This window comes from Hippoglossus hippoglossus, chromosome 8 (assembly GCF_009819705.1).
Source record: "Hippoglossus hippoglossus isolate fHipHip1 chromosome 8, fHipHip1.pri, whole genome shotgun sequence".
Taxonomy (NCBI): domain Eukaryota; kingdom Metazoa; phylum Chordata; class Actinopteri; order Pleuronectiformes; family Pleuronectidae; genus Hippoglossus; species Hippoglossus hippoglossus.
This window is the reverse complement of record NC_047158.1, coordinates 23,414,435-23,427,691: the sequence shown is the minus strand read 5'-3', so window position 1 is coordinate 23,427,691 and position 13,257 is coordinate 23,414,435. Positions and strand designations below refer to the sequence as shown.

The window sequence follows — 13,257 nt, the reverse complement described above, 5'->3', positions numbered from 1 at the left end:
AACGCGGGATGAGCTCAGACACACGCAGTGAGATCACAGCTCGTGCACCTGAAGCAGCCGCTCAGTGACTCTGTAGAAGTGAAACACAGAGTTCCTCTGGTCTCAGCTGCTTCAGGATCAGAGCAGAAGCTGGTTTGTACCGAGCTGGAGTTTCTGTGTCCTCCTCCACTCGGCTTCACTGGAACTAATACACACTCATCACTAGTTCTCAGGACCTGATCAGCACAGGAAGTCACTGAGTGTTGGTTTGATTCCACAGTTTATCAGACTCATTGAAACATCATGAAAATGACTCGTCAACATGTTCAGTCCAACACGAGACGCTCAGTCAGGACTCAGTGTTAGAATGAGCGACACGCAGACACGATCCGACTCCATCGACTCAGAACCAAACACACGACCGGTAAAACATGAACTGTGAACCTGAACCAGTTCATCTGCATGAACTGAACTGGGAACTCGTTCTTTTTAAGTGTGAACTGGCTCAACACTGCTTCTGCAGATGGGCTCAGATTCAGATTTCACATTTAACTGTGTAAAGGTTTGGTTGTTTGTTGATTTAAAAAAGCAAAGAAAGTTTTATTCAACCATCCTATATTTGCTAAAAAAGAGCAAAGGCTAAGAAGCCCCGATTGATTAGGATAAAGGTTCTTTGAGTTTGATTAAAATAAATGTTCTAAATCACATCATCCTATGTTTGCTCAGAGGCAAAGCAAAGAGACTGACACATTTAATTATGGTGTGGTATGTTTTAGTTTGATCTTATTTTATTTTTCAATCTTAACTATCATTTGGACTTGTCATTAATAAAAAAAACAAATGTTAAATGTATATATCCACCTTCTGTTATTTATCTTTCTGTTCCCACAACAATATACAGAGAAAATGGGAATTTTTCTGGCATTTAGAAATTAATCTACCCTGTGATTAATCTGATTAATCGCCATATATAGGTTATAAATATACCCTATATATACCCTATATATAACCTTAACCCCCCCATATATCACACACTTCATGAACATCAGAGGTGATTGTGTTTTTTCGTGTTCCTTTGTTACACAATTTATGTTTATGTTTTCTGACACAATTTTTTGTCTTTTCCTGATGCAACTCTGTCCCCTTGTGTCTGAAGCTGGTATAAAACATAAAGTGGCATTTCTTTTCAAACAGATGTTTTGTTGTTTCTAAGTGATTAATGTGTGTTTCTTTGTCACAGCCGTTCACTTCGCTGTGGCTGCTGATGTCACCAGCCTGAAGCCTCGCCTCCGTTTCCACGAGAACAGGCAGAGCACGTACTCTGGTTACCTGACAATGCCGAAGACGCGATGTGATTCCCTGAGAGTCGGGCTGCTGGTGAGTTGCACACAGCTCGGACCACATCTGTCCTGAGAGTGGCGCTAGAGAAAAGAGCAAGTACTCCTTATTTCCTAAAGAGTTGATCCTATGGGGAGCAGGAAGGAGATGTATCAGATGTGGAGGAAGAACCCATTCAACTTTTGAAGGGATCATTGGTAAGATAAGTTGTTAGCCTTAGCGGCGGTATATGCTATCCGAGAGTCCGTCTGGTTTTATAGATATAATCTTTTGATCTGAAGGAAAATGTTTAAACTCTATTTCAATTTATTAAAATAAAAAATCAGAGAATCATTTAGTTTGATTCAAAGAGAGGATGCATGTTTTCCACCTGAAAACTTGGCTTTAACAGCTGAGTGAACTCAATGCTAATGCTACCACAACTATTAGCTTTAATCATACAAAGAAATTCTCTCTTGAAAATGTTTGTGTCTTGACTCCTGTTGATGTCTGTTGTTAAACATGAGTTGGATTAAAGGACGTTCTGCTGTGTGTGATAAGATTTAAAACTTTTTACTGCTCAGCTTTAATCAGTCTCCGATGAGGTCACTTCCGGTTTCTCTACCCGAATTCACATGAAAACAGGAAACTTTCTGCAGCAACAAATTAACCTATGACGCTTCTGAAAAGACGAGTTTTTTTCAAAGATCTGCTGCAGGCTGATCAAAGTTCATAATGTTGTTTACGTGGTTCCTATCAGATTGTTTGAAGTTTTCACCTCTGTTGTCCAACGTTGAAGAATTTGTGAACATCATCCTGTTTTTTTTCTCTAAAGTTCACTTCACGTTCCTGCTGCTCATTCTCCAAATCAACTGATTTTCAGCGGCTGGTTTCGTTTCCATCAAACTTCAGAGACGTGAAACCTGCAGAGAGAGAATCCTTCACATGCACCTGTTCTGTCATGTGACCTGATCTGAAACAAACAGGTTCTTTTCTGATGTTCTGTTGTGTGTTTGTACTTCAGAGTCCGATTCGAGACAAACTACAACCTCTGGTCTTCTCACTGAACGTATCTTTGTACGAGAAGCCTCCCAAGAAAAGAAGTGTCTTTCAGGATCTGAAGCTCCTCCCAGTGCTGAGCCACACCCCACAACCCATCCGAACCCAGGTCAGAACCTTTCACAACCCCTGTCAGAACACATCAGAACCCGGTCAGAATCAGAATGCCGCACAAAACTAAACAGAACCCATCAAGATCCAGGTCAAAATACAAGAGCCCATTAAAAACATTTTGAGGTTAAAACACTTCCAGGTCAATGACCAAACTGATCAGAATTTATGTCAGAACCAGCTCCAGATCACAAATGAGAACCAAGTACAGTCCACATACTGTTAAATCTGACATCAATCTCAGAACCAGAATCAGAAACCAGTTAATGCAGGTCACAACCAGGTACCTTAAAATAAATAGATAATCTGCTTTAGAACCCACTACAGTTCTGTTAACTGCTCAAATTAGAACCTGTGTAGCGTTGACTGACTGTTGAATTTCTTCCTGTCTCAGATACATATCCAGAAGGCCTGTGGTTCTGATAACCGTTGCCATAGTAACTTGCAGATGACGGCCCAGTTCACAGACGAGAACCAGAAACCCCTCAGCATGTAAGAGAACCTTTGTCCTCTGACTGAGAACATATGAACCGGGTGATAATTTCTCCAGACCTCGCTCAGACTCAACCTGAGATCTTTACACTTGTTTTACAAGACATGAACAGAAAGACTGAAGCAGGACACTGAAAACTGGACTGTCTGTTCCACCAGGGATCAGACAGGTGCTGCTTTATCAGATGATTGGCAGCTGTCATGTGACTGTGTGTTTTCAGGAAGAAGAACAAACAAGTGTTGAACTACAACTCCGGCATTAACAGATTGTTTTTGGAGGTTAATGTCAGCAACACACCGTCACAGGGCCGACAAGCAGAGGACGCTCACAACGCCATTTTGAACATCAGCATCCCACCATCACTCATATACTCCGGAATTCGAACAAAGGCAGTGAAGGTAAACGTTCTGGTCATCCAAAAGTTCTAATGGGGGGGGGGGGTGAACAAATGGCTTATAGGAACACTTTGTACTGTCCAGGACTTTCTAAGTTGCATTAACCTTTTGTCCTCACACAGACCCCGCCCACAATCTGTTGTAGTAGATTTACCTTTGATGTGATGTGTTCCTGTGAATAAAAGTCACACATTAGTCAGTAAACTTCAGAAAACTTGTGTTCTCCAACAGTCGCCTTCGTCTGTTAAAGTCAAGCAGAACCGACTCTATCGTCCGTGGAAGCTCCATGTTGACCTGGACAGTGTTTGTATTTCAGGCTGACGTCACAGCAGCGGAATGTTCTGTCCATCACACGGTTCTTCAGTGTGAGCTGGGGAACCCGTTCAAGAGCAACCACAAGGTAAACTATGCTCTACTGCTACTACCAGTACTACTGTCTGTAGTATTGTCTATTTTACTGTCAGTAATACTGTCTGATGTATTGTCTGTACTGTCTCTACTGTTGTCTGTAGTAGTGTGTGAAGTAATGTGTGTAACACTGTCTGTTGTACTTTGTGTAGTACTGTCTCCAGTGCCGTCTGTAGTACTGTCTGTTGTACTTTGTGTAGTACTGCGTGTAGTCCTGTCTGTAGTTCCGTGTGTAGTACTGTGTAAAGTTCTGTCTGATGTACTGTATGTACTTTGTGTAGTACTGTAATACTGTATGTAGTATATTATGTAGAACTATCTATACTGTGTGTAGTGCTGTATTACTGTCTGTAGAACTGTCTGTAGTTTTGTTTGTAAGACTCTGTAGTACTGTTTGTAGTAACGTGTGTCTGTAGTATTGTCTGTTCTACTGTCTGACATATTGTCTGTACTGTCTTTAGTACAGTAGATACTGTCTGTGATGCTGTGTGTAGTCCTGTCTCTACTGTCTGTTGTACTTTGTGTAGTACTGTCTGTAGCAGTGTGTGTACTTTGTGTAGTACTGTATTACTGTCTGTAATATTGTATTTACTGTCTGTACTGTATGTACTAATACTTGATCTCTGTCCGGTTCAGGTTCAGTTGTTCATCATATTTCAAACGTCTGACATCAGTTTGGAAACAACAGAAATTCAGACTCTGCTGCAGCTGTCAACGTAACATACACAGACACACACAGACAGACACACACAGACACACGCACACCTGTATGAACAGATGTTGTGTGTCTGTCTCTTCAGTCTCAGTGAACAACATCTGTCTCCTGTCTCTGTCTCCATGTTGGTGGAATATTCGCTGCAGACGTCCCTCACACTGTAAGTTCAATCAATTTAAATCAATCAGGTTAGAGATTCTATAAAACACAGTAAAAGTTTTTAGTTTAAATGTCACAACATGAACTTAAACACTGGCCTTTGACCTGATTGGCTGATTTTATCCTGACAGAATCAGTTCACCAGGCCCCGCCTCCTTCAGTGGTCATGTGATCGGTGAATCGGCCACAAAGAAGACAGAGGACGTCGGCAGTTTGCTGCTCTTCACCTTCCAGGTTCATTTCAGACCCGACGTGTTAATAATGATTCAAAACGATGGCGTGACCTGTGACCTTCTCTGATAGGTGCACGTCAACGGGAAGCCACTGGGTCACCAAGGCAACCTGGAGGTGGAGTTTAATTGGCCGAGTGTGCTGTCCAATGGGAAGTGGCTGTTGTACCTCACAGAGATCCGAGTGCACGGCACATCAGAGCCTCGCTGCAATCCGCCCGATGACATCATCAACCCTCTCAACCTTGTGGTAACCATGACAACAGCCTCACATTGGAGAATCTTAAGATAAGGTTGATTCTTTACAAACTCAACTGTTATTTCAGGAAAGAATTTTTCAGAATCAGAATTGGTTTATTTCCAAGCAGGTTCACACATTCAAGGAATTTGCTCTGGTGTGTTTGTGCAAGTATAAATATATAAAAATAAAAAAATAAAAAGCAAACATTAAATATAAAAATATAAACACCAGGGAAGGGATTATGCAAAACGTTGTAATAAACACTTGAGCGTGGATTGTTCTTCCTGTTTGTTCAGCTGCCAATGGAGAAGAGGAAGGGGAGGGGTCTGGAGGAGGAGATGAGGGGGCGGGGTCTGGAGGAAGAGGCGGAGGAGAAGAGGGGGAGGGGTCAGGAGGAAGAGAAGAAAAAGAGTGATAAATCTCCACCCATCCTCCACCTGCATCAACAGAAGAGAAAGTCATACACACTGGTACTAAACTTTTTAACTCACCATGCAGTACTGCAGTTAAATTCATAGGGGCGCTGTAGAGTTGATCAAAAACAAATTCCCCTGGTTGAGTAAATCTGTACAAATTATTTTAGACAAAAAAAAAATTCATCCTAAAAAAATATGGTTTTGAGCTCAGTTTATATAAAGAAATATATATTAATATATTAATATATGTGTGTCTGTGTGTTGACAGGACTGTGTTCATGGAGCCAAATGTGTGACGTTTGTTTGTCCGTTAATCAACATGAAAAACTCAGCAACCCTGAGCGTGAGAGCCAGAATCTGGAACTCAACCATGATCGAGGTAAAGTTCACACTGTATATAAACACAGTCAGTGACTGTATATAAAGATGATCAGTGACTGTATATAAAGACCATCAGTGACTGTATATAAAGACCATCAGTGACTGTATATAAAGATGATCAGTGACTGTATATAAAGACCATCAGTGACTGTATATAAAGAGGATCAGTGACTGTATATAAAGATGATCAGTGACTGTATATAAAGACGACCAGTGACTGTATATAAAGACCATCAGTGACTGTATATAAAGACCATCAGTGACTGTATATAAAGATGATCAGTGACTGTATATAAAGATGATCAGTGACTGTATATAAAGACCATCAGTGACTGTATATAAAGATGATCAGTGACTGTATATAAAGACCATCAGTGACTGTATATAAAGAGGATCAGTGACTGTATATAAAGAGGATCAGTGACTGTATATAAAGACCATCAGTGACTGTATATAAAGACCATCAGTGACTGTATATAAAGACCATCAGTGACTGTATATAAAGACCATCAGTGACTGTATATAAAGACCATCAGCGACTGTATATAAAGACCATCAGCGACTGTATATAAAGACCATCAGTGACTGTATATAAAGATGATCAGTGACTGTATATAAAGACGATCAGTGACTGTATATAAAGATGATCAGTGACTGTATATAAAAACCATCAGTGACTGTATATAAAGATGATCAGTGACTGTATATAAAGATGATCAGTGACTGTATATAAAGATGATCAGTGACTGTATATAAAGACCATCAGCGACTGTATATAAAGATGATCAGCGACTGTATATAAAGACCATCAGTGACTGTATATAAAGATGATCAGCGACTGTATATAAAGACCATCAGCGACTGTATATAAAGACCATCAGCGACTGTATATAAAGATGATCAGCGACTGTATATAAAGACGATCAGCGACTGTATATAAAGACCATCAGTGACTGTATATAAAGACCATCAGCGACTGTATATAAAGATGATCAGCGACTGTATATAAAGACCATCAGCGACTGTATATAAAGACCATCAGCGACTGTATATAAAGACCATCAGCGACTGTATATAAAGATGATCAGCGACTGTATATAAAGACGATCAGCGACTGTATATAAAGACCATCAGTGACTGTATATAAAGACCATCAGTGACTGTATATAAAGATGATCAGTGACTGTATATAAAGACCATCAGTGACTGTATATAAAGATGATCAGTGACTGTATATAAAGACCATCAGCGACTGTATATAAAGACCATCAGTGACTGTATATAAAGACCATCAGTGACTGTATATAAAGAGGATCAGCGACTGTATATAAAGACCATCAGTGACTGTATATAAAGACCATCAGTGACTGTATATAAAGATGATCAGCGACTGTATATAAAGACCATCAGCGACTGTATATAAAGACCATCAGTGACTGTATACAAAGACGATCAGTGACTGTATATAAAGATGATCAGTGACTGTATATAAAGACGATCAGTGACTGTATATAAAGACGATCAGTGACTGTATATAAAGATGATCAGTGACTGTATATAAAGACGATCAGTGACTGTATATAAAGACGATCAGTGACTGTATATAAAGATGATCAGTGACTGTATATAAAGACGATCAGTGACTGTATATAAAGATGATCAGTGACTGTATATAAAGACGATCAGTGACTGTATATAAAGACGATCAGTGACTGTATATAAAGACGATCAGTGACTGTATATAAAGACGATCGGTTGGATTTTCAACAAACACCAAACATGATCCACCATCACGATTCTCCTCATTCACAACTCTTTGTGAAGGTTTTCTGCCCCCTAGTGGCCAAATTTCTCTGCACTGTTGCTGTTGTTTTTACTGAGTGTTCGATCAAGACTAGCTGATTGATAGGTTCTATTTCATTTTGTTTGAATTTATTTTGATTTCTGAGTAGAATTTGTCATTGGTAGAAATTAACAGTGAAACAAAGTTTTATCAAATCTCCATAGTGAGTTTATTTTTTTTTTAGGATTACAGCGATGCCAGGAGTGTGTTGGTTCGAGGCCGGGCGACCCTGAAGCTGCGGACTAACAAACACACCATCAACATAGGGTCTCAAAGCACTGAGGTAACAAAATAGTGCTGTTAGCGCCTCTTATAGGTTGCACAAAAAGGAAAATGATGGTTTTTTTCCATTTGTCCATGATTTTAGTTTCCTGTGTCACATCTTCCTCTGCAGATTGAGGTCCACATTTACCCAGACCTGGGGCAACAGGTGGACTCCAGCGCCCCCTTGTTGATCATTGGGGTGTCCATGGTGGCTGGAGTATTACTGCTGGCTCTGATCTGCCTGGTGCTCTGGAAGGTAAACTAAAGATTCCTGCCTGGTTTTAGTTGCAGGATCCACTACAGACCAAACGAGGAGATTAGCGCCAAGTCACAACATACTTTATCTAATTTTGTGCCATGATTTTTATTTTCAGCATTCTTGTCTCCATAAAATGATGAATTTGTTTTCACAGCATGTTGGTAAAGTGCTGTTGTGTCACCCCCTGCTGTGTAGTGTGGGTTCTTCAGGAGAGCCAGCACCAGAGAGCTGTACGAGGCAAAGTCGCAGACGGCTCACGTGAAGAGGCCGGAGTCTGAGCACGAGAGGCTGAGCAAGGAGCTCTGAGTCTGGGCACGATGCTGCCAGAGAGCCCTGTAGGAAGGACCAGCTCCAGACTGACTTACTGCCTGGCTAACAAACTGGATAACTTACTGACTGCTTTACTTACTAGCTGGTTAACTTACTGGTTGGTTAACTTACTGACCGGTCAACTTACTGGCTGGATAACTTACTGCCTGGCTAACAAACTGGATAACTTACTGACTGCTTTACTTACTAGCTGGTTAACTTACTGGTTGGTTAACTTACTGACCGGTCAACTTACTGGCTGGATAACTTACTGCCTGGCTAACAAACTGGCTAATTTACTGACTGGCTAACTTACTGGCTGGTTGGTTTTGTCTCAACCTGCTTCTGATCGATCAGTTTGTCAATAATAAACATTGATGAGTTTATTCAGATTCACAGTGAAATGAATTTCAGGAGGTTTAATTGTTGCTGAGTTTCACAGTTCACGTCTTCACTCGTGTATGTGTGTGTCTCTGTGTGTGTATATCTCTGTGTGTTTATCTGTGTGCGAACATTTAATCAGTTTCATGTAACTTGAGTGAAATTATCCAGAGTTGTGAAACAGGGCCCCCACCCAGTCCGTGGTCAGTCAGGGTATCACACTGTTGTTAAACTAGCTTAGTTTTTTAGATGCGTTAAACGAGCGATTCTCAAAGTTAATAAACTAATTTAAAGTCAGGTTAAGGAAGTGAAGAGAATGAAGAGTGCAGTGGTACGTTCCTTTAATAACCACAGGGGGGCAGCAGGACATGGTTTACATGTTTATGTGTGTAATAATTTTATCTGTAATCAACTTTTCACTATCTCGTGTTTTTATGATTTACAGTGACGACATTGATTTATTGAATTAATTAAATCTTTATGTGATGCTGTAATGTTTCCCATAATGCACCACTACCCAGAATCCTCTTGGAGTCTAAGATACAGTCAGATCCCATTCTTCATCTTCATCGAGATCAAACTCATTCACCTGAAAAACAAATATCATTACATTTGCTCTGGTTGTAAATGTCTGTGTTACATGAAAATGTTTGTTTACTCTGTAAGATTATATCCATATAAAAACATGCATATATATATATATATTCATTTTGATGTGTTGGTGTTATATTATGGACATATATCATGTATGTTTGACTGACATGAACGACTCCTTCGATGTTCTCAGGTAAAATCTGATCAGACGTCTGTTTCACCTCCACCATCACTTTACCATTGTCTACACACAAACACACACACAATCAATACCTGCAACTGATAATCAATTCATCACTGTCACATTTGAACAGTAAAAATATATTACGTTATAGTCACAGTAACATTAATAGTAACAGTAATACCCAGTAGAATGAGCAGGACTGTGTTGAAGGCCTGAACCAGAGCTTTGTCTCTGACCAACTTCTGGAGTTTACAACGTTTGTGTAGCAAAACATCTGGGCCTGAACAAATAGACGACATCTGGATGTTATATATAACACACACACACACACACACACACACAAAAAACACACATAAAATCCTAGAGGAAACACTGGAATACTAACCTAATACAAAACAAACCTAAATAACATATCCTGAGCCAAATGTTTAATATTTCTTACATTTTTGTTAACAGAGCCAGAGTCCATTTTATTTATTGTTTTGGTTATCTGGTTCGTTCGGGCCCGAGCACCGACGCTGGGAGGCCCTGTTGTATTTGGAAGGATTGTATTTCCCTTTTGGGCTTTTTCAGGCCTAGACGCTCAAATTGTTACCAAAGTTTGCAGGGAATTCAAAACCCCAAAAAGTATTTGTATTCTGGAGTAATTTGAAATGGGCGTGGAAAAATGGCTCAACAGCGCCCCCTGGAACGCAGCCCCTAGGTTTCCCTTTGACCGATCTTCACAAAAATCGTAGCCCAGGTGTATCGTGACCAGACAAACAAAAAAGTCTCAAGGGGCATTATGAAAAACGCAACAGGAAGCCCGCCATTTTGGGCATTTTTCACATTTTTACTTTGACGAACTTGTCACAGGGCTTTCATCAGATCAACTTAAAATTGAGATGAGTGTCATTTAAACAAGACGGAGATAAAAAATAACCCAAAGATCGATTGTTCGTCACACGGTGTGACCGTGGCGTGGCCTCAAAGTTTGATTACACGCCATCAAAACACGAGGTTCTGTATCTCGGACATACATGGTCCAATCGAGTCCAAACTAGACATGTAAGACAAGAGTCCCGGCCTGATGACATCTACACAGAAATCATGACTTAAAATCACAGCGCCCCCTGGTGGAAACAGGAAATGTCTTGTTTTTTGCATGTCTTCCACTTTGATGTATTCTTCCTCAGCCACTTACTGCAGCCATGTCAAACCTGTGTCAAACGGGTCTCAAGACATTGATAATGACGGCATAAGATTACTGTGACTTTTCGTCAAACGCCATAATAGTGGCGTGGCGTCAAAGTTCATCAACTCGCCGGGACACACGAAATTGCTGTAACTTCGGTGTTCGAGGTTCAACCTCCCGCAAACTACATTTGTGTAGCAACAGCCCCCCCCTGCAGACATTCATATGGTTTTAAGGAATGGGCGTGGCAAAATAACTGACTAGCGCCCCCTAAAGGGCAGCCCCGGCACTACGATTGGCCGACATCTACAAAAATCGACAGAGACGTGTCTTTTCATGACAAACAAAAAAGTCTCTTGTTTTATATATGTTTTATTCATATACTATGGGTTTGGGATAGGGTTAAATTATATATGTGTAGGTATTTTCAATTCTTATTCAAATGTCAGACGAATATTCAAGAATTAAATTCATTGCTCATTAAAAGGGTGAACTTCTAATATTATTACATCAGTGGTTTAAAATGGTTTCAAGATGACGATAATATCATTTATCACAATAATTTCTGGGACAACAAATGTGTTATTGTGACAGTTCTACCTTAATATTTGTAATAAATCTCATGATCCAAAGGAAACACTATATCGATAACTTGCTTCTTGTCTCCAGCTGATGTGAGGTACACGTTTTTTAGTGTTCCCGTGGTGCGTCATCACCTGAGCAGGTGAAGCTGTCGTTGACCACGGCTGCTCCTCTGGTTGTCTGTCTGTGACGGGGGAAGTTGAGCTGCAGCAGGCAGCCAAACCTCAGCCTCCTCACTCCACCCTCCTCACCACCTCCTCCATCCTCCTCTCCTTCATCGCTCAGCTCCTTCAACTGAGGAAAGATACCACAGGAAGTTACCTGCCGTCACACTGACTCACGGGTGTGTGAACAAAATGTGTTTCTTACTGTGATGATATCATAGGTCCAGCCATTGAATCCCAGGCAGTGATTGGCCAGTTCCAGGCAGCGGGCGTGGCTCAAAGGTCTGCTGCTGTCAGACAGGAAGTGAGGGGTGTGTTTGGAGCTCAACCTCACCTGAACACACACATCTATTGATTAGTTTGATAACTGATCGCTTTCTGTCGACCAATCAGACACTGCGTTTTAGTAGGAAAAAACATTTACTTAAGAAACTTTAGAGTCAAGTGACCTTGAGTGGGACGTCCTGGAACAGCAAGCGTCCATCAGTCTGTCGTTGAGCCTTCGACGAATGAGAAGCCGAGAAAAACTTGACGATGGCAGAGAAACCGGAGGGTTGGAGGGGAGCGTTAGGACGCACCCTCAACAGGTAGAGAGGACCAAAAGACGAGAAGACACCAAACAATCTGTCCTGAACACACAAACACACACAACACTAAACATCTGCTTGTGAGACTGTGAGGTCAAAAGTCAGATAGGTGTGTGTGTGGACTCACATAGATCTGAGCCTCAGTGAGAAGTGACTGAATGTTCCAGACAAACAGAGTCTTATTGTTCTCCACAGGAACCACGAACTCCACGATCTCAACGTCCATCACAGTTCACTGATGTAATAACAACCTGTTGAAACCTAATAACAACAAAATAACAAACCAACATGTTAACAAACATTATAACCAACATGCTAGCAAATATACTGACAAACATGTTAACAAACCTACTAACCAAGATGTTAACAAACATACTATCCAACATGTTAAGAAACAATAAAGACATACTAACCAACATGTTAACCATCTTCACCAGCTTCATCAGCGTTTAACACTGATTCATTGACCCAGGATTAGTTCACTTTAACCAGATGTAGTTGAACCAGGTTAAATCAATCTGGTGTAAACATCGCTAACCTGTTCAGTAACACGTTAACTAACCTGTTAACTAACCTGTTAAACCTAAATCGGTTTAAATTTCGTTCGGTTCTTTTTCTCCGTCAGTTTTTTCAAACAGGATTTCCCATGCGTCCGCTGAGGGCCGGTTCTACTGCCGTGGCCAATCAGAACTCTGCATGAGTGACGACAGCTCCAACAGACCAATCACAGCGTCCCGTAATACTCGTTTTTCTTCTTTGTACGGTTTATTGGCGGGAGGCAACCAACGTCAAGGTGGATTACCGCCCCCTGCTGATTGTTTTTCTTCACGACTGTTCTCAGGTCCCAGCTTTTATCGTTAAAAGGAGCCACTTCCTGTGTGTGTGTGTGTGTGTGTGTGAGTGTGTTTGTGTGTGAGTGTGTGAGTGTGTACGTGTGAGTGTGTGCGTCTGCGCGTGTGTGTGTGCGTGTGCGTGTGTTCCTTCACTTTCATTTTCAAATTCTGTGTTTGAA

General features: G+C 40.9%; 2 protein-coding genes across 6 annotated transcripts in view; one reads left to right on the top strand and one right to left on the bottom strand.

The window, feature by feature from the left end:
• The window catches only part of LOC117766122 (integrin alpha-3-like), a 24,449-nt gene extending 15,312 nt beyond the window's left edge, over positions 1–9,137 (top strand). For all 5 annotated transcript variants that reach the window (XM_034592837.1, XM_034592838.1, XM_034592840.1 and 2 more), the window contains 14 exons: positions 1,220–1,356; positions 2,321–2,464; positions 2,861–2,958; positions 3,180–3,357; positions 3,671–3,754; positions 4,399–4,478; positions 4,563–4,637; positions 4,768–4,870; positions 4,940–5,116; positions 5,404–5,577; positions 5,792–5,902; positions 7,932–8,030; positions 8,142–8,267; positions 8,466–9,137. In XM_034592837.1, coding sequence (XP_034448728.1) covers positions 1,220–1,356; positions 2,321–2,464; positions 2,861–2,958; positions 3,180–3,357; positions 3,671–3,754; positions 4,399–4,478; positions 4,563–4,637; positions 4,768–4,870; positions 4,940–5,116; positions 5,404–5,577; positions 5,792–5,902; positions 7,932–8,030; positions 8,142–8,267; positions 8,466–8,576 — 1,697 coding nt within the window. In that variant the 3' untranslated portion in view covers positions 8,577–9,137. The remainder of the gene's footprint in view (positions 1–1,219; positions 1,357–2,320; positions 2,465–2,860; positions 2,959–3,179; positions 3,358–3,670; positions 3,755–4,398; positions 4,479–4,562; positions 4,638–4,767; positions 4,871–4,939; positions 5,117–5,403; positions 5,578–5,791; positions 5,903–7,931; positions 8,031–8,141; positions 8,268–8,465) is intronic.
• A 280-nt stretch (positions 9,138–9,417) lies between these two features.
• rdm1 (RAD52 motif containing 1) lies at positions 9,418–12,859 on the bottom strand. Its single transcript, XM_034592873.1, has 9 exons — positions 12,670–12,859; positions 12,530–12,558; positions 12,373–12,499; positions 12,108–12,287; positions 11,864–11,992; positions 11,629–11,788; positions 9,920–10,018; positions 9,722–9,798; positions 9,418–9,549 (listed from the first exon to the last, which is right to left on the bottom strand). Exons 3-9 carry the CDS (start codon positions 12,469–12,471, stop codon positions 9,496–9,498), a joined length of 798 nt encoding a protein of 265 aa, XP_034448764.1. The 5' UTR covers positions 12,472–12,499; positions 12,530–12,558; positions 12,670–12,859; the 3' UTR covers positions 9,418–9,495.
• Between the last annotated feature and the right edge of the window lie 398 nt (positions 12,860–13,257).